The following is a 21,016-nucleotide window of genomic DNA, read 5'->3' on the forward strand; positions in this document are numbered from 1 at the left end:
GACAGACTAGAGAGATGGGCCGAAACTAACAAAATGAAGTTCAACAGGGACAAATGCAAGATACTTCACTTCGGCAGAAAAAGTGGAAATCAAAGATACAGAATGGGGGACGCCTGGCTTGACAGCAATGTGTGCGAAAAAGACCTTGGAGTCCTTGTGGACAACAAGTTAAACATGAGCCAACAATGTGATGCGGCTGCTAAAAAAGCCAATGGGATTCTGGCCTGCATCAATAGGGGAATAGCGTCTAGATCCAGGGAAGTTATGCTCCCCCTCTATTCTGCCTTGGTCAGACCACACCTGGAATACTGTGTCCAATTTTGGGCACCACAGTTGAAGGGAGATGTTGACAAGCTGGAAAGCGTCCAGAGGAGGGCGACTAAAATGATTAAGGGTCTGGAGAACAAGCCCTATGAGGAGCGGCTTAAAGAGCTGGGCAGGTTTAGCCTGCAGAAGAGAAGGCTGAGAGGAGACATGATAGCCATGTACAAATACGTGAAGGGAAGTCATAGGGAGGAGGGAGCAAGCTTGTTTTCTGCTGCCCTGCAGACTAGGACACGGAACAATGGCTTCAAACTACAGGAAAGGAGATTCCACCTGAACATCAGGAAGAACTTCCTCACTGTGAGGGCTGTTCGACAGTGGAACTCTCTCCCCGGGGCCGTGGTGGAGGCTCCTTCTTTGGAGGCTTTTAAGCAGAGGCTGGATGGCCATCTGTCGGGGGTGCTTTGAATGCGATTTCCTGCTTCTTAGCAGGGGGTTGGACTGGATGGCCCATGTGGTCTCTTCCAACTCTACTATTCTATGATTCTATGATTCTATTCTATGATTCTAAGGAAAAGGGGTGCTCACTGCTCGGGTCTCACTGTTCCCCCTGTTCTCTTCCTTCCAGTGGAATGGCCCCAGTGGTCCAGGGTTAATTGAGACCCTCTCCCAGCAGACCGTAACGGAGAAGAAGGAGAGCTCAGGGTGCTTTCATTATCATTGGAGGTGACTACGGACAACGCCGGCTCTTCGGCTAACAAATAGAGATGAGCACCAACCTCCAGTGTCAGACACAACTAGACTTAATGTCAGGGGAAAACCTTTATCATACCTTTACACTGCTTCAGAATACTGCCTGCACAGTTGCTCTGAGCTGCACCCCTCTGGGAAGTATACACTCCATGACAGATTAGTGGAGAGTGTGGAGATATCTGAGTAGGACCCAGTTGTAGTTTGCAGATTACGAGAGATGTCATTTTCCTTTACCAATACTGAGAGTGTACATTCGCAATAGACTTCTGGGAAAAGGATGGGTGGTATCATGTTGGTTACTTCTAAGTATGATGTAACTGTTGAATGGTGAGTCAATACATAGGTAAATGAGCACAGATCATTTACGAGAAAAGCTACAAGCCACTCTAAACACCTTTACAGAAGCATACAAAAAGCTTGGCTTTTCACTGAACATCGAGAAAACCCAAGTGCTCTTGCAGCAGGCACCCGCCAATCCCCCTGAAATGCCAGAGATACAGCTAATGATGTAACGGTTAGAAAAAGTTGACCATTTCCATCACCTTGGCAGCCACCTCTCCACAAAAATCAACATTGACACTGAAATACAACATCATCTGAGCTCTGTGAGTGCAGCATTCTTCTGAATGAAGCAGGGAGACCAGGATGCTTGTTTATAAAGCTATTGTCATCCCAACTGTTATACCCCTGTGAAACGTGGAACGTCTACAGACATCACACTCAACTCCTGGAACGATTCCATCAGTGTTGCCTCCAAAAAATCCTACAAATTTCTTGGGAAGATAGGTGGACAAATGTCAGCATGCTGGAAGAAGCAAAGGCAATCGGCATTGAAGCAATGATCCTCCACCATCAACTCCGCTGGACTGGCTGCATTATCCGAATGCCCGATCACCATCACCCAAAGCAGTTACTAAACTCCAAACTGAAGAATGGAAAATAGAAGGTTGGTGGACAGGAAAAGAGATTTAAAGATGGGCTTAAAGCCAACCTTAAAAACTGAGAACTGGGAAGCTGAGAACTGGGAAGCACTTTAATTGCCATGGCTCAGTGATGTGGAATAATGGGAATTGTACTTTTACAAGGTCTTTAGCTTCTGCCATAGACTGCTGCCGCCTTACCAAACTACAGCTCCTAGGATTCCATATCACTGATCCATGGTGAAAATGGTGTCAAACTGCATTAATTATATAGTGTATATGCATCCAAAAGTAGCCTTTTCCTCAAAATCTCTGTTGTATTACAGGCACAATTAAAAGTTGGGTTTGTGTGCATTTTCCGGGCTGTCTGGCTGTGTTCCAGAAGCATTCCCTCCTGATGTTTCGCCCACATCTATGGCAGTCCTTTCTCCCACCCTAGACCTTCCACAGATATTATAAACCTTCCTTGCTTAGTTTTCCAATATATCTCACAGCCTCTGAGGATGCCTGCCATAGATGTGGGTGAAACATCAGGAGATAATGCTTCTGGAACCCTACAGCCCGGAAACAACCCAGTGATTCCGGCCATGAAAGCCTTCGACAACACAATTAAAAGTTGTTTCTAATCTTAACATATTTACTCTGTTGACCTACATTGCCTGCAGATTAGCATTAATCTAGCCTGTTTTCTTGCATATTGGATTACAAGAAAGGGCAGGCTCAACAGTGTTTCAGTTGGTATTGTTTATATACCTAAAGCACCATTCTCACTTTCATAGGAATAATGTATTTTATTTATCATAAATTATTCAGAGCAGTTATTTGGGATAATGGCCTTGGGTTCACTCACACTGTGGAATTATGGTTCTGTTATTCCACTTTGATTGCAGTGGTTCCATCCTGTGAAATCCCAAGGCCGATAGTTTAGGGAGAGGCAAGTAAATTCTCAGCGCAAGCACTCAAATGCATCATCAAACCATCAGTCCTTGGATTAAATAGCATGAAATCATGACACTTGCAGTGGAATAAAGGAGCTATATTATATACTGTAGTGTCCTCTCTTCTTGCCTTCATCCCACTCCCTGCCCCCCATGGGTGGTCCCTTCTCCACTCTTCTTGATTCTCTATTCAATTTCCACCTTAATGGTACTTGTGGTTTTACTCCTTTGGCCTATATATCTATTATCCTACACAGGAATTCTTGAGACTGATAGTATAGATCAGTGGTTCTCAACCTGTGGGTCCCCAGATGTTTTGGCCTTCAACTCCCAGAAATCCTAACAGCTGGTAAACTGACTGGGATTTCTGGGAGTTGTAGGCCAAAACACCTGGGGACACACAGGTTGAGAACCACTGATCTAGACACAAGAGTGTTGTCAGGTTCTGAGCTGATTTGTAATTTAGTATACATCAGTGGATCCCAATCTTTGAAGTATTGAACTTCAGCTGACAAAACCCACCCTCAGTTTAGCCAACAGTTAGGAATTTTGGGATCTTAAGTCCAAAACACTCAAAGTGTCAAAGGCTGGGAACAAATGGCTTTTCCTTCTCTCAATTCATAGCAAGACCAAGGCTTAGCCTGAATCACAAATTCCATCAATGAGAAAATCCTCACAGCACTCTTAGGTCATTCAGATTCATAAATCTTTAGGGGCAGACCACGTTAACTGAACTCATTGGGGCAATGGAAGGGTATATCATTGTAAGATGAAAAATGTATGCTCTCTTGCTTGGCATCAGCCTGGCCTGATATGGAACAGGAAGAGTGGTACCATGCCAGCTGTGATCCGAGCAAACAGGCCCTTGACATTTTATTTGTGTGATTGTTACATGCCAAACTACATGCTTGGGAGTCAGTCTGGTGAGAACACTGCTTATACCTGCTATGGGATACAGGATTTGGGACATCTTGTCATATCATGATATGGGAGTAGGCTTTAGGATTTAAATAAAGAATGCCCCTGAAGTTCTCCAGCACCACTTCAGACAGAGTGGCCATTCTAGGCTCCAAAACTGATATTACATATAAAGTTTCCTTTTTTTCACTGGTATCCTCATTAATGTTTCTAAACCCTGTGTTCATATGTCTGCAGAATTTGTACTCGCAGAAATGTAAATGTTCTAATACTAGAGATGTGAAGGATCACTACATTGCTGATTGGACAAAAAAACGGATATTTCCAGTTTACTTATTTTTTTCAAGGGATGTGTTCTTTTACAATACCTTCATGCCTCTTGTAAAACCTCTCAGCAGCCTAACTCTTAATTATTGGCAGTGTGATGTTGACTTATAAAAGCCTGTTTAGCAATGCTATGTCAGCACCCTATATTCACATGCAGGAGAAATACATGCTCATAACCATTAAAAGAAATGTTTTATACACTGTTTTCATGTGCTTTGTTTTATGAAGATACCTTCTGTGTCAAGGAGGTTGACTGGTCAACTTCAGAAGGGCCTCACTGAATCAGACCTGTAAGTGTTTCTTTTAGCCTCCTTGCATGAAATTGTATTATCAAGAGAACATGACTGTGTAAACATTGCTGCAACTCAGTACCACACTCTCACATCCACAGTCCTCCTGCATTGATTTGAAATGAGTTACAGTGATAGAAGATAGTAACTTTGAAGCCTGCTGCCAACTGCTTTTCAATCAGATAGAAACTCACCAGAGAAATAAGGTATCTCTGCTAACACTTCTGGAGACCAACGTCCCCAGTACCCATCAAGAGAGACACCATCAGGCTTGGTACGAACTCTGATGTGGTACTGCTGCCCATGAAACAGATCCTGGAGGTAACATGTGTTAATGTTCGTCACTTCAACCTGTAAACAGGGAGAAGCAAAAGCAAAGATTTATAGAAATAATATCTCTTATTAACCAGCTGGTATAGGCTGAGTATCCTTTTTCTGAAATACTTGGGACCATAAGTATTTTGGATTTAAGTATACCGATGAGATATCTTGGAGGTAAAACCCAAGTTTAAACACCAACTTCATTTCTGTTTCATGTATACCTTGCACATGTATCCTGAAGGTGATTTAATATGAATTATTTTAAATAATTTTGTGCATGGAACAAAGTTTGTATATACTGAACCATCAGAAAGTAAATATATCACTCTCTCAGACACCCCATGTGGATATTGTCCATTCAACTTGAGATTTCCTTTTCTCATTTCGTAACACTCTGCATTTCGCCTGGGATCTACGAATTAGTCTCCTGTTTTTAACACTGTATCCTGCTTGTTGATTTTAATGATTGTTTTTATTGATGTTGATGTTTTTTTACTGGGATAATTGTTTTATTGCTTTGTTACTGTTATTTGTTTGTTTTATCGGGCCTGGCCCCATGTAAGCCGCCCCGAGTCCCTTCGGGGAGATGGGGCGGGGTATAAAAATAAAGTTGTTGTTATTGTTATTATTATTATTATTATTATTATTATTATTATTATTATTATTATTATTATATTGTAGGATTTTGGATTATTTAGGATTTTGGTATCATGGATACTCAACGTAAACATAATAACAAATAAGCTTTTCCTCTTTCCAGCTTTCCAGTTATTTAAACAATGTAGAAGCCCATTTCCCCGCCATATAAGTCATACCCTTGTTGGTCGGTTCTCCAATCCTTCAACATGGTAAAGAACCTCATAAGACAAAAACCCTTCATCTACTGTTGGTGGGGGATTCCACATCACACGCAATTGCTGTACCACCCCAAGCCATTCAGCTGTTACATTTGTTGGTGGATCAATGAGACCTGAAAAAGAAGAGGGAAAAATATTGAAAGAGAAGGGAAAGTTGATCTCAGAATTGCCCTTCTGCGTTGGGTGAAAGGGGTCACTTGGCTGCCTTGGGTACCATTCTGGGAGAGAGGTAGGATAATACATAAATAAACTAGCTGCTTAGTATAAGGTAAATCTAGGTCAGCTTGTACAACCTGTCGCCCTCAGATCTTTGGGACTCCAGCTCCCAGAAGCCCTAACTATCTTGTCTAATAGTAAGGAATTCTGGAAGCTGAAGTCCAAAACAACTGGCGAGCCACAGGTTGCACAGGACTGAATGATCTGTAATACTGCAGGTGGACCTCTTTTTTAATTAATGGTGCAACACTTTTATGAGAAGCACTCCGAGTAGCAACATGGAGTTATTCAACAAGATGTTTCTTTGATTTTTAATTTTTATTCAATTTTCATGTGTCTTACATAAAAAGAGGGAATACTATCTGAGGTCAGGAAGGGTATAACAGGGGAAGGTAAATGGAAACTGGGTTTCTAAATTCTAGGAGAAAATGTGGGTGGGGGGGGGAGGTTTTGGGCTATAGGGTATTTTAGTCTTCCGTTCTTTGTTATTTTTCTTGATAAGAATAGTCACAAAATTGGAAATGTGCTATTATGAAAAAAGCAAGTGTACCAGAAACTCTTGGTTTCAACGTATATTGATTGTGTTTTTTAATATATATAATCTATGCACAACAGACTTGAGCTGCTTGTATAGCTACATTTACAATGATAAATTAGGATGCCATTAAGGAACCAGTATTGGAAACCTCCCTAAAGCCCACTTCTCGTTGTGAGAAGTACATTCCCTTTTGTGTGTGTGTGTGCAGATAAATCGAATCACATTTAGAAAAGATCATTTCTATTGCCCTTAAATTCATATTTTGTAGAGTATTTTCTATGCACATTGGAAGTCCCCCTACTTCCTTTGTGCGAGTGGTGGTTTATGGATACATCTTTACTACCCTACTTAAGAGTTTCTCTCTCACTTCCTCTTTCTCCTCTTAGGAATCTTGGCACATCAGACTTCTTAGCCGTAGATCCTCTTGCTTCCCAGTCTTTTAGCTCAGATAAAGTCAGCATGTGTCTCAGACCATTAAGTTTTGGTGTTCTGAGTTAATATTTCCTCATCCTAAGGTAACAGTGCTCTATTTGCCAGTTTCACATTTACTCTTTGCCACTTATGAAACTCCTCTGTAATTCCCATATTTCTTCAATTGTAAGATGCCATTGATTGTAAGATGCACCCCAATTTCAGTATCACCACCAAAAATACATAAGATACACCTGCAATTCTAGGATGTACCCCATTTTTAGAGTTGTTTATTTAAGGGAAGAAGTACACCTTAGAATTGAAGAAATATAGTATTTGCCATTCTCCCATGGAATCCAAAAAGAATATTTTTATTCTTTTGTGTTCAGTAACATTCCTTTTCATAGATATGGGTCATTTGCCTAATCATGCAAAGGTTTCCTTATAGGTTGTAGACTCAGAACATGTACAGAAATATACTTGGCAACATTGCGCACACAATTCAGCGATGCATTTAGCATAATGTTTAGTTTGCCGTTAAGAATATCACCTTTTTTATAATAGCCTCCTCCTCCTCCCTTTTCCACAGTACCCTAGCTGAGCCATTGCATTTATGTGGTATATTTATTATTAAGTATAAATAATAATACTGCAGCCAACCTTCTCAGGAACACATTAGTAAACTCACTTATTTAAAAACAAATCAACTTAATCTTATCACAGGAAATATGAAAATCCAAAACTTGGTTCCCGCAACTACACTTTTTATTTGAAATCTACCCAGGTGGGCATGTTTTCAAGACAGATAACACTTCAGCCAAAGTTCAAATTTCCATGTTGATGGTGACATAGAAGAATGTAACCAATGCACATTTTATCACTAAGTCTAGCCTGCCACTATCCTTTGAATCTTTATTAATCAGTGTAAATGCATAATTATAATTTATAGTTTTATTTCTAAATATGTGACACAGTCAGCTCCTCACAATCTCTTAGGTCCTCCAAGATGGCTTTCTGATCAACTTCCACCAGAAGTCAACCATAAAATCATACTAGACAACCTAAAGATTCCTAGAGAAGTATTCATTTAAGAATGTATAGGTTCTCCAACATTTTTCAGGTGGAAATTGATTACAACGTTTCACCGGAAAACCAGCAATTCCTAGAGATAACATTTCAGTCAAATCTGCAAATAGTCAAAACAGCAAATGTCACCTCAGAAATGTGGAGGGCTGACTATGTAATAATATATTAAATAGTTTGAGGTGAAGAAATAAGTGTGACACAGGACTCCAGTTAACTATTTCTCCCCAATTTTCCCCTTCTCCACTATTAACATATAACCCTGCCCAGACTCATGCCTTGAGATACAGTTCCCTCATCTGTCCCCATTCCGTCTTAGCCTCAAGGTGAATGGACTGATAAGCTCAGATGCAGATAGTCAATGTTTACTGCATTGCTTTCAATAGAATTTATATTAAAACAAATATTCAAAAGCGGAGCCATAAGTTGATTCAGCTGAAAGTAAAGCAACAGAGGCATGGCAGTCATATTAAAAGGTACAAGCTGCATTATAGATGTTGTGTGTCTACATTGCATCAACTGTACAAGAATGTGCACCTGGGTGCGCATCTGGATTTTTCATGCTACAGAAAGCCATGTAGTCAGACCTCCAAGCTTGAGAGGCACGCCCCCATACAAACTACTAAAATGTTTCATGGCTCTACATTTTCTGAACATGAGAACAAGACATTATGGAATTAATGAGCAGAAGGAAATATAACCCAGTCATTTCTGGACCACCCACAATAAGTGAAAATTTGCAAAGTAGGGACACCGTATTTATTTTAATATTTATACATTATTTTAATATTTCTACTTTATTTTAGCAGTTACAATATACAGTCACTGGCAGAGAAGAAGAATGGAAGATAAATAACCCTTTTAAAATCTCGAACCCCTCCCTACCCACCCCTCCCTTTATTTCTCCCTTCCCCCCCCTTCCAAAACCCTTTGCACACTGCAAAAACCTGAAAAACAGCAAAAATACAGCAATAAATGGTTACATTAATATTTATTGAAAACCCGCAAAACAGTGACGGAGCGAAAAGTGAACTGCGAAGTAGCGAGGGAACACTGTAAATATCTCCATTGTTTCAAAAGCTGAAACAACAGCAAATCCAAAGTAGCATATCAATTAATTAATCCGTAAGTAGATTTGTTAGGTTTTTTTTTCAATCTATGCAATATTTCTACATGAGAGCATTTCCCTGAATAGCAGAATGAATTAGGAAAGGCAAAGAGGAAATCTGGGACTGAGTTGGGTCAGCAGCAAGGGAAACAGTCCCCCAGCAGGTCTGAACAAACATGTGGTACAGGTTCAGCATGCCTCAAAAATCCAAAATATTCCAAAATTGTCCACATAGATGGCTTTTTTTTGTGTCAGGAGCAACTGGAGTTGCTTCTGGAGTGAGAGAATTGGCCGTCTGCAAGGACGTTGCTCAGGGGACGCCCGGATGTTTTGATGTTTTACCATCCTTGTGGGAGGCTTCTCTCATGTCCCCACATGGAGCTGGAGCTGATAGAGGGGGCTCATCCACGCTCTCCCCAGGTGGGATTCGAACCTGGCAGCTTTCAGGTCAGCAACCCAACCTTCAAGTCACGAGGCTTTTATCCCCTAGGCCACCGGAGGCTCCACATAGATGGCAAAGACAATGATTCCTTTGTTTTCTGATTATTCTCACTTTGTTACATGGACAAAAATGTTTAAAATATTTTGTAACATTACTTTCAGGATATATAAGAAAAATAAATGAATTTCATGTTGAGACTTGGATCCCATGTCCTAGATTTTTTATTATGTATCGATATGAAAAACCAATAATAAGCTTTATTTATATCCCATCCCCTCTCCTCAGAGGGACTCAGAGCAGCTTACAACACCATTGTCATATGATACATGAGATGGATTTTTTTTTCCTCTTTGAGGTCAGTGAGGTCCAGAAGTTGGTGTACTTTAGCCTGAGAAAAATTGTTATACAAAGCAGCAAATGTTCGTATAACATATGTCCAGTACATTAGCATTCATTGCAGTGCCAGGCATTTGTTATAACATCAGTGTATTTCAAGACACTGTACACTGCATGAACAAAGTGGGCCTTTCAAATCAAATATGTCTTACCAACAGTCTCTACAAAGAGCTTCTGGGTCCGAGTGGTATGATTGCTCATGGCCTCTATGACTTCAATGTTGAGTTCTCTGAAGAGCTGGATGCCATCGTGATCACAGGAAAAGTTGCAGGAATGGCGCAAGCCTCCATCATCAAGTTCAACTGATGTCAGTGTGCACTCTTTTTTCTGATCGCTGTAGGAAAAGACAGAAGGTGAACTGAAACATCACACTAGGTTGTGGCATTTTACTTTTAGTCTTGCCTAATGATAGGCCATCCCTACCATTGTTTTAGGAGCAACTAGTTTTCATGAAAGGTCATAAAATCATTAGCTATTAGATTTGTTATGATTGCATTTTTACTTCCCAGGATGGGGAGTTGTGCTTGTGATATTTCTGTTTCATGTGCCAGAATCACCTGGCTGGCTCCAAGTATTATACACTTTGGCTTGGGTGTGCCGTCTCGGCCAGCAAAATATCTGAGGCTGCCCAGTTCCTAAAATGGAAGGTTGGTTTTAAAGTTCTCTGTCTGCCTTCTGCAGGCAATGTCTCTCCAGACTCTTAAAATCATCTGCTCAAAAATAATATTCAAGCTGAGATGATTTTCCAGGCCCTTCATCTCAAAGAGCTTGAGCTATTTATCCTGTCCAGAGTAAAGGAATGTAAGCCAAGAAGAACATGTCTGCAAGAATCTTGAGATCTAGCATCCAATGATAATTACAAAAAACATCTATGACAGTGTTTCTCAACCTGGTCCAAAATGCGGCGGCCAGGCTGCTAGCGGGATCATCTATAAGATATTCCATATTACACCGGTTCTGAAACAACTGCATTGGCTACCAATAGAACATCGGATCTCTTACAAGATACTGATCCTGACATTTAGAGCTCGAAATGGCCAAGGACCATTATATCTTAGGGACCGCCTCATTCCTTTTTTCCATCAGTGGTCACCTCGATCCTCCCAGGAAAATCTCCTATACGTCCTGGGCCCTAGGGAGGTACGCCTGGAAACTACGCCTTGTAGAGCCTTTTCGGCCTATGCTCCAATTCTGTGGAACTCATTGCCTCCATATGTTAGAGCAATGTCGGAGTTCCGACCTTTTGTAAAAGCGCTCAAGACTTGGCTGTTTGGTTGTGCATTTAAGTAAATCAGATCAAATTTGCCAAATAATCACTGTTGAATGTTTTTAGGTTGAATGTTTTTATGTTGAATGTTTTTATGTTGAATGTTTTTATGTTGAATGTTTTTTATATTGTGGAATGATATTTTAAATTGTAAGTCGCTCGGAGCACTCTGGTGGAGAGCGACTAATTAAGAAATAAAGTGGAGTGAAGTGAAGTGAACCTGGGGATCGGTACTGCTGGGAGCATCATGAGGAGGTGTCAGAAGGGTCACCAAAGACCATCAGAAAACACATATTTCTGATGGTATTAGGAACCCCTTAGGCAGAGAAGGCTGACCAACCCTCCACCTGTCCTTCTCTTCCTTTTTGGAAACAGACAGCGAATCCTCCCAAATTTGTGCCAAATTTTGTCCAGATCCATCATTGTCTTGGTCCACAGTGCTCTACAGATGTAGGTGAACTACATCTCCCCTAAATCACTGTCAATTCCTCCCAAAACCCTCCAGTATTTTCTGTTGGTCATGGGGGTTCTGTGTGGGAAGTTTGGCCGAATTCTGTCATTGGTGGGGTTCAGAATGCTTTTTGATTGTAGGTGAACTATAAGTCCCAGCAACTACAACTCCCAAATGTCAAGGTCTGTTTTCCCCAAACACCAACAGTGTTCACATTTGGGCCTATTGAGTATTTGTGCCAAGTTTGGTCCATATATATCATTGCTTGTGTCCACAGTGATCTCTGGATGTAGGTGAACTAAAACTCCAAAATTCATGATCAATGCCTCTATGGGTCATGGGAGCTTTGTGTGCCAAGATTGGTTCAATTTCATCATTGGTAGAGTTCAGAATCCTCTTTGATAGTAGGTTAACTATAAATCCCAGCAACTACAATGCACGAATGACAAAAACATACACACTCCAATCCCACCAGTATTCAAATTTGGCCGTATCAGGTATTTGTGCCAAATTTGATCCAGTGAATGAAAATACATCCTGCATATCAGATATTTACATTACAATTCATGACAATAGCAAATGACAGATATGAAGTAGCAATGAAAATAATTTTATGGTTGGGGGTCACCACAACATGAGGAACTGTATTAAGGGATCGTGGCATTAGGAAGGTTGAGAACGACTGATCTATGATCTTCGACCATCCAGAGCCTGATTTGAAAATCACAGAATTAAGACATTCTGAGCCTTGAGATATGTTTTTAAAATCAGCACCATGTTTTCTTCATGTAAACATCAAATCCTCACTATTCAAGCTTCCTTCATTATACCATTGTCATTTAGGTTGGACTATGGGTGAACAATTAGGAGTCAGTAATTTATGGAAGAACTCATGCAGAGCTCCACCATTAGCTCCAAGTCTATTTTGTGAACACCACTATCATATAAATAATGATCTCCTACCTTTCATGTGCATAGAAGAAATGATATGTCCTTTTCATGTTTGCTGGTTCATCCCAGAAACAGGTGAGATCCTCAAACGTTCGAGAAAAACAGGAGATGTTCTGAGCTGCTTCAGCCAATAAAGCAACTTCTGTATGGAAATAAATTTTTTCTAGATTATTTTTTTAAATTGCATATTTATCAAAACTTCTGTATGGAAATAGTTTTTATCTTTGTTAAATCTGTGTCCTGGAAACTATTATTACATTTACTTGTGATCATCTTTACTGTGTCTAAGAAAGAAATATACAAGTGAATATCCCATCCATTTCAATCTGAAATGTACTGAATTAAAAAAAAACCTTAAGGAGTTGGTAGGAGTTCACTGGAAACATAACAGGATAAATGAAATATTATTTGGGTAACTTGGTATTTCCTGAGGTAATGCTTTGTCTGGAGGGGCTTTCTGAGGTGTACTTCTCTTGGGAAACCCAGCCACCTTGGACTAAGTTGGAAAAGTTACTTTTTTAGATTACCTTTGTGTAAATCCTCCAGCTAGCAGGGCTACTGTTCAGGACTCGCTGGTTGTACATGTACATGCAGAAAAAGTTATAGGGGGATGAAATCACATCGTTTCTATTCTGTATTCCATGAAGGGTGCAACTAAACTGTAGAATTAATGCAGTTTGGTACCACTTTAACTACCATAGCTATGCTATGGAATCCTGGGAGATGTAGTTTGGTAAGCACTAGACCTCATATCTCCCACAATTTCAGGTCATTAAACTATGGCACTTTATGTTGGAAATGCATCAAAGCTTCGCACAGAATAATAAAAAATGCTTCACAGTGGGAAGTTATAATACAGTTAGATTGTTCTGTGACCTGAAGCACCCTCTCTTTATGTCTGCTTATCAGGATCCCTCTTTGATGTAAACCGATGGTCTTAAAGATATTTCTCCATCTTTTCTTCTTCCCATGAGTCCTCTCTTAGCTTTCCATGATGCAACCAGGTTAGATCCACACTCTGAGTACTTCCCTATCTTAGAGTTCCTACAATAAAACTTAGCATCTTTCTCCAATCCGTTGGCCTGTTTGCTTTTTAAATCTAGCTCTCTAACCACTGAACATAGTGTTTATAGGTGTATCTACATTGTAGAATTAATGTAGTTTGACATCACTTTAACGGGAACTGCATTAATTCTACAGTGTAGATGCACCTATAACCACCACCATCACTATGCCAAGAGCTGGGGGAAGCAAGTAAAAAGAAGTCAAGACCAAGAGCTGGAAGGGTGTAACTTGCCTAAGTCATCCAGTGGGTTTCCATAGCTGAGCAGCAATTTGAATTTTGGGCTCCCAAAGGCCTTATCCAACAGTCAAAACACTAATCCACATGGGCTCATAGTCTGAATGATGGCCATAGCCTACATCCAGAACTGTAAAACACACTTATGTAGGTTTAATTGACTCCTATATTTTTTTTAAATGTGTGTGTGGGTGTAATTTCTGGCAGAAGTTTTGTCAGTGGAGGAGGAGGTAGTTCAAAAGTTGACAAACTAGTTTCTTAAAGATCAATTTTGGATTATTCTAGATGCCAGACAATCTCATAAAGAGAACAATGAAAATGACTTGTCTTCAAAGAAAGGGAGAGGGTAGTATTCCAAAAGTTGTTTCCTATTTCCAAAAAATGTGGCGGTCAGATATTTTACCTTGAAAAGCCAGATATGTTAACTTGAAAGTCTCCCTCACAAATTAGGTTGCATGGGGGAGAAGGTTCTTTCAAAACACTGCATCTTGCATGGACAGCATAGCTTACACTCATTCTGTTGTGATTCTCCCTATACATGAGTCTATGCAGGGGATCAACACAGTGTCACCATTGGCTTGCAATTGTAAATTAAAAGCATCTGCGGTAAAGGAAATGTTCACTATATACTGGTCCCAAGGCACCCAGCACATCCTAAAATGCACTCACTGTGTAGATCTTGTGTTTTTAGGAGGGTTTGCTGTTTGCTATGCATTAACATTTTGGGATCTCCATCAGCAGCCTTCCAGATGTCCTTGTATTGCTGATTCCAACAGTTGCAGTTCAACAATATCTGGAAGGCTGTGTGATTTTTCCCTATGTCATTGCTTTCCTGGCTTTTAATATAAAAACCATGCTTAGATCAGTAGTTTTGTACACAACTTCAAAGTTGTCTTGGTAAAGGAAGGAGACCATCATTAGCTACCATGGTGCCTCTCTTGACTTTGCTGCCAGAGGGTTAGAAAACATGTTTTCTACTACCAAACATCTCAAAATAGCCATGTGGTTCTGTTGCTGGATCCTGTGGGAGGAAGTGAAAACCCCAAGGAGATAAAATTCCCAGTTGAGAACAGGAGGAAACCAGATAAGAGAGAAAACTATATATTATTAAAGACAAGATATACAATAGAACTTACTTTTAAAATGTAATTACAATTATAACTAATGTCCTTTGGAACTTTGAAACGGCACTACTTACTTTAAAATAACTTCCCGAGTTTTGCAACAACATATCTCCTTATTTTGCCCCAGAAAATCTGTCCCCTATTAATTCTCTTTCATTCACTTGACATTCACTGCTGTGGCATAGTGGGTTAAACCCTTGTGGTTGGGTTTGAACTTGAAGGTTGCCGGTTCGAATCCAACCTAGCGAGAGCGCGGGTGAGCTCCCTCTGTCAGCTCCAGCTCCATGCAGGGACATGAGAGAAGCCTCCCAAGGATGGTAAAACATCAAAACATCTAGGTATCCCCTGGGCAACATCCCTGGAGACAGCCAATTCTCTCACAGCAGAAGCGACTTCCAGTTTCTCAAGCTCCTCCTGATACACACACATAAAAAACCTTGACATTTAGATTTTAAGCTTCTGAAGGTAGGAACTTATTTTTTGTTTGTTTACATCGTTAGTAACCCTATACATGTATTGATACGGCTATAGGGGAATGTGATGAAGGAGGAGACAAACCTAAAAATGAATGTTGGATTTGGTATTATCATGCTCAACATTAGAGGGAGGGAATATTCTCTAACAAAAGTGGGAGCCATTGTCCTTTCAAGATGTTTGGGGCATTAATCCCTAGCAGCCCCAGCCAACATATCATGTTGATATGGGACTACCATCAGAATGGTATGGGAGTTGTAATCCAAACCATCCTGAGGGCCAAGGTCTTTCTACCCTTGGTCTAACACAAAAGTGAGCAGTGTGGTCCTCCAATTGTTCACATACTGCAGCATCTAGCATTCTTTACCATTAGCAAACAGATGAGAGCTGATGGGAGTTGCAATCCATTCCCATTTGACAAGTCACACCCACCCCACCATGCTTTAACATAGAAGGGAATTGTGCTTATTTCACCATTCATTGTTTCTCATAGTACAACTTTCATTCCCTCTACTCCAAAACCCTTGACTCAAAAAAAACAACAACAACAACAACAAAACAAAACAAAACAAACAAAATTTGCAAATAGTACCAAGTTGTCCTTCAGCCCACCAATGTCTAACTTGCTGTTAGATAGTTATCAGAGGAATTTGGGTGGTAAACTGGTTTAGATGGGAATAAACAAGCAAAATAACATTTAAAAATTCTCATTTGAACTAGTGTGGGAGTGTGTGGCACACCTTTACCCCAAATTTTAGGATAGAACCAAAGGGATAACTGCTTTTAAATCAGATCATGTAGTTAATAATCTCACATGTGCATGCATGTGTAGTTACAATGCATGCACATAATTCATACCCTGCACATAATTCATAACTCTGGCATTCCTAAAATGCTTTTAGTCATAGTTTTGTTGGAGGAAAATGCAAGCTCTTACTTTCATAAACCTGTGCCACAACTTTCAGCCATGACAGCTCAAATTTTCATATGGGATAGAGAAATAAAACTTCTTCACAGGTTAATGATAATTTCCCATTCTCAGCCTCCAAAATCTGCTACCTGTGGATCAGTTTTCCTAAAAATGAGGTTTCCAGTTTTAATTGTGCTCTTCTTCTACAAACACCTGCTTGACAAATTAAGAAAACCCTTTTTTAAATGGCAATTGCTAGTGTAATCTCCAAATCCAATTATTAGTTGCCAAAATAAACACTGTTTGCGAAATATCCATTATCATCATTGTCATCATCAAGACTACTATCACTGCTTTTGTGCAAAATTGCAATGGAGGGAGAGGCTGAAATCCACCTGTTTACCAGCAATTTGCTGTCCCTTCTGACACCTTTTTTTGATACCGGTTTTTTCTTCTTCCAGTGAAGCTGCTTCTTTTGCATGTAATTGCTCACTGGGTATCATGTTATGAATGTGATAAAAGCATAAATGAATCAAATATGGCTCTATAACAACACTAAGCACGAGTCTCGTTTTTCTTTTATTGCATTGCCTGCAGTCTAATTTGTCAGTAGAAGAAACACTAAAGTTGGATGTCTGCTGGGCAGCTGCTATTGTGGCTATTGGTTCCATGGTCACTTGGGTGAAACTTTGCAATTTTATCTACAGTCACTCTCAAACTGATGAATGTGTGTCTTTTTCATAAATAGGACTCCGACAACCTGGGGTCTATTTTGACATCCCTAATTATGAAAATCCTCTCAGAGAGATACAATCTAGTTTCGTCTACAGCACTATTGCATGCTATTGATGGTTTAAGATTGTCATTCATCTGAAACCACAGATTATGATTTCAGAGTGGAAAAGTACAATTATTTGATTGATGGAAAAATTAAGACATTTAACGGGCCTCTCTCTCTCTCTCTCTCTCTCTCAGTCACATAGTCGTTTCCAACTCTTCGTGACCTCATGTACCAGTCCACGCCAGAGCTCCCTGTCGGCCGTCGCCGCCCTTAGTTCCTTCAAGGTCAACCCAGTCACTTCAAGGATACCGTCCATCCATCTCACCCTTGGTCGGCCCCTCTTCCTTTTTCCTTCCATTTTCCCCAGCATCATGATCTTTTCCAAGCTTTCTTGTCTCCTCATGATGTGGCCAAAATACTTCAACTTTGCCTCTAATATCCTTCCCTCCAGTGAGCAGCTGGGCATTATTTCCTGGAGGATGGACTGGTTGGATCTTCTTGCGGTCCAAGGCAGTCTCAGGATTTTCCTCCAGCACCAGAGTTCAAAAGCGTCTATTTTGCTTCGCTCAGCCTTCCTTATGGTCCAGCTCTCGCATCCATAGGTTACTATGGGGAATACCATTGCTTTGACTATGCGGACCTTTGTTGCCAGTGTGATGTCTCTGCTCTTCACTATTTTATCAAGGTTGGCCATTGCTCTCCTCCCAAGAAGTAAACGTCTTCTGATTTCCTGGCTGCAGTCTGCAGTCTGCGGGCCAGTGGCTTCAAAAAGGCATGTTTCATCAGAATGCAAGTATCATTTCAGGATAAAGGGAATATGTGAAAACTGCATGCTAAATACAGTGAGTCTGGATCTACACTGCCCTATATCCCAGGATCTGATCTCAGATTATCTGTTTAATCCCAGATTACTTGGCAGTCTAGACTCATATAATTAAGTTCAAAGCAGATAATCTGGGATCAGATACTGGGATATAGGGTAGTGTAGATCCAGCCTGAAAGAATAATAAGTAGTTTCACGTCTTACTCACAATCAGTGATAATTTAAGATTGAGTTTCACATTCAGAGGCACTTACCTAATTCTGATTTCCACCATTTTACTCCTCCATTGAGATGTCAGGCGATAAAGTTCCAACCACAATAGCTTCTAGCTTTGTATTTAAACACACACATACATACATATGTGCATATACATACAGGGAATGCATTTCCCTGTTTGGAGAATAAGACCACAGTCTGACCTAAAGGGGCTGCTTTCAGATAAAGGTGAAATGAGACTATTATTTCTTCTCATTTATTTAAGGTAGCAGGATAGAGGAGCCCCTCTTGGCACAGAGGGTTAAATCGCTGAGCTGCTGAACTTGCCAACCAAAAGGTCGGATGCGGTTTTAATCTGGGGAGTGGGTTGAGCTCCTGTTGTTAGCCCCAGCTTCTGCCAACCTAGCAGTTTGAAAACATGCAAATGTGAGTAGATCAATAGGTACTGCTCTGGGGGAAGGTAATGGCGCTCTATGCAGTCATGTCGGCCATGGAGGTGTCTACGGACAACGCCGGTTCTTCGGCTTAGAAATGGAAATGAACACCAACCCTCAAAGTCTGGCATGACTAGACTTAATGTCAGAGGAAAACCTTTACCTTTAGCAGGATAGGGGACATTTGATTAATCTTAGCCAGAAAGTGGATGCAGAGCAGAGACTGAACTTCTTTTACCCTGATGGAGGAAAGTAACTAACTAACTACATAGGCTCGTTGGGTAGTCTTTGCAAGTTGAGGCAAATTAAACTTTGGAAATGGTAGAAAATTGCTGCTCTGCTAGTTGAGCTAGAGAAAGAAAGAACACTCCATAGGCATGCACCATTATTTGCTCAGAAGGAAGCTCCTCTGAACTGAAGGGAGCTTACTTCAAAGGTTGTTTTTGTTTTTGTTTTTTTGGAACTACCTATTGTTGTTCATAGCAACACAGAGTTGAAAGACACTATAAAGGCCAACCCACTGTCATGCAGAAATATATAATGACAGCACTCCCAACAAACGGCCACCCGGCCCATTTAAAATCTTTCAAAGTAGACTCTACTATACTCCAAGGCAACACATTTCACTGTTGGAGAGCTGTTGTCATCAAAAAGTAATTTCTAATGTTTAGCTGGAATCTCCTTTTCCCCCTGTAGTTTGCTCCATGTCCTAATCTCTGGAGCAGCAGGGAACAATCTGATTCCATCTTCAACATGATATCCTTTCAAATATGTAAACATGGTTACCATGTCACCTCTTCAGTTTCTCTTCTTTAGAATAAACATACTCTGCTTGCTTAGCCATTCTTCATAGGGCTTGGCTTCCATCTCTTTTATCATTTATCATTCTCTGGACACATTAGAGCTTGTCAATATTTTTCCTGAATCATGGTGCTCAGAACTAGACACAGTATTTCATGTGGGGCCTGTTGTTGTTGTTGTTGTTGTTGTTGTTGTTGTTGTTGTTGCTGCTGCTGCTGCTGCTGCTGCTGCTGCTGCTGCTGTTGTAATAAAATATTTCCTACTACTACTACTACTACTACTACTACTAATAATAATAATAATAATAATAATAATAATAATAATAAATGGTCAATAAAATATCAAGCACTGTATTTTTGGTCTCATTGGTTGAATGGCAGTATCAAACAAACATACAGCAAACAAATATATTTCAGGGATGCTTCAGTTGTATACTCCTGTATGGTAGGGGTTAGACATAACCCTTTGAGTCCCTTCTAACTCTTAAGATTCTAGTAGTTTATTTCCAGCACCATGAAAAGGCAACAAAGGCCATATATCACTGATATTCTTCTCCATAACTAAGGGAAATGTAGCACATTGTAATCTTACCTTCATCTGTGATGAGGACAAAGTTGAGCTCAGGGAAGCATGTGAGCAGGACAAGCAGAGGAAGCAGTCTCATCCAGCACAAAAGGACTGCCATCCTACTGGAAGCTGAGTTGGGAATGCATTCAGCATGAGACCCACATCAGCATCTTGTGCATCTGAATGTTCAGACTGAATGCTGGATACTTGGAAATATCATTGAGTGGATTCTTGCAGGTAGTATCAGATCAGCCTTCAATACCAGTGAATGAGGCAGCTAGCCCTCCAGCTCTCTGAGCCTTTGTTGCTAGACCTCTGGAAGTTATCTGGGATGTGTTATGTGTTGGTCCAGTTTTTCAGGAAGCCTGAATGAAAGCCTCTAGCCCCAGCCCTACCACTTCCCCAGCTACAAACCACCAGGCTATAGTCTCCAAGAGAGGCACCCCTGCCTGGTGTGGGCTGCTTAGATCGATAGGCAGTGTGTCTTGCCTTTGTGGTGGCTAGTGTTTAGGAAGACAGGGTCTACGGGCAGGAAGCAAACAGCCCGATCCCTGTTCTGGATAGTGTAGAGGGATGGGCAAGAGCTGATCTCAAAATAGGAAGTTCATCAACTTTTGAACAGCTGGTGACAACCTTATCGGCAGGGAGTCAGAAATATTTTTTCTCCATTCTTCAATATACTGATTTTCAGGTTGTTCTTAGGAATTTACAATGCGGGGTGCAGCAAGAAGGCTTCTATACTTGTACCTTTCATTTAGATCAACTGCAATCAGTCCCCTATGAGACTGGCCAAAATAGATGTCATATGTTAAATGCTCATTGCAAACAATGAGTTTATTTTGGGGAGCTATAGCCAGCATGTTCTTAATGGCACATGCTGATACAACTCCCACATGATGTGGCGGTTTTTAGACATAGCTCATTTTGGACATTGTAAAGGAAGCATTCATTCCCTCATCCTTCAACACATCCACCTTGTGTACTAAGCTATGGGGTTGGAAGGAGCCTGTAGGTGAAGCAACATCCTTTTTCTCATGTGACTGAGAATGGAGGTGCACTGAATGTGCTTGTGAGCACTCAGGGACAACGAAACAGTTGCGTGTTGTTGAAGCATGCTGTTCCTTCATCTCTGGAT

General features: G+C 40.6%; 1 protein-coding gene across 1 annotated transcript in view; it reads right to left on the reverse strand.

The window, feature by feature from the left end:
* mpl (MPL proto-oncogene, thrombopoietin receptor) overlaps nt 1-21,011 on the reverse strand; it is a 29,512-nt gene extending 8,501 nt beyond the window's left edge. Inside the window, exons 1-5 of the mRNA XM_008109469.3 lie at nt 19,906-21,011; nt 12,464-12,593; nt 9,935-10,116; nt 5,547-5,701; nt 4,605-4,761 (exon numbers count right to left, since the gene is read on the reverse strand). Coding sequence (XP_008107676.2) covers nt 4,605-4,761; nt 5,547-5,701; nt 9,935-10,116; nt 12,464-12,593; nt 19,906-19,999 — 718 coding nt within the window. The 5' untranslated portion in view covers nt 20,000-21,011. The remainder of the gene's footprint in view (nt 1-4,604; nt 4,762-5,546; nt 5,702-9,934; nt 10,117-12,463; nt 12,594-19,905) is intronic.
* Nucleotides 21,012-21,016: the final 5 nt, after the last annotated feature.

The sequence above is a fragment of the Anolis carolinensis genome, chromosome 4, assembly GCF_035594765.1.
Source record: "Anolis carolinensis isolate JA03-04 chromosome 4, rAnoCar3.1.pri, whole genome shotgun sequence".
Taxonomy (NCBI): domain Eukaryota; kingdom Metazoa; phylum Chordata; class Lepidosauria; order Squamata; family Dactyloidae; genus Anolis; species Anolis carolinensis.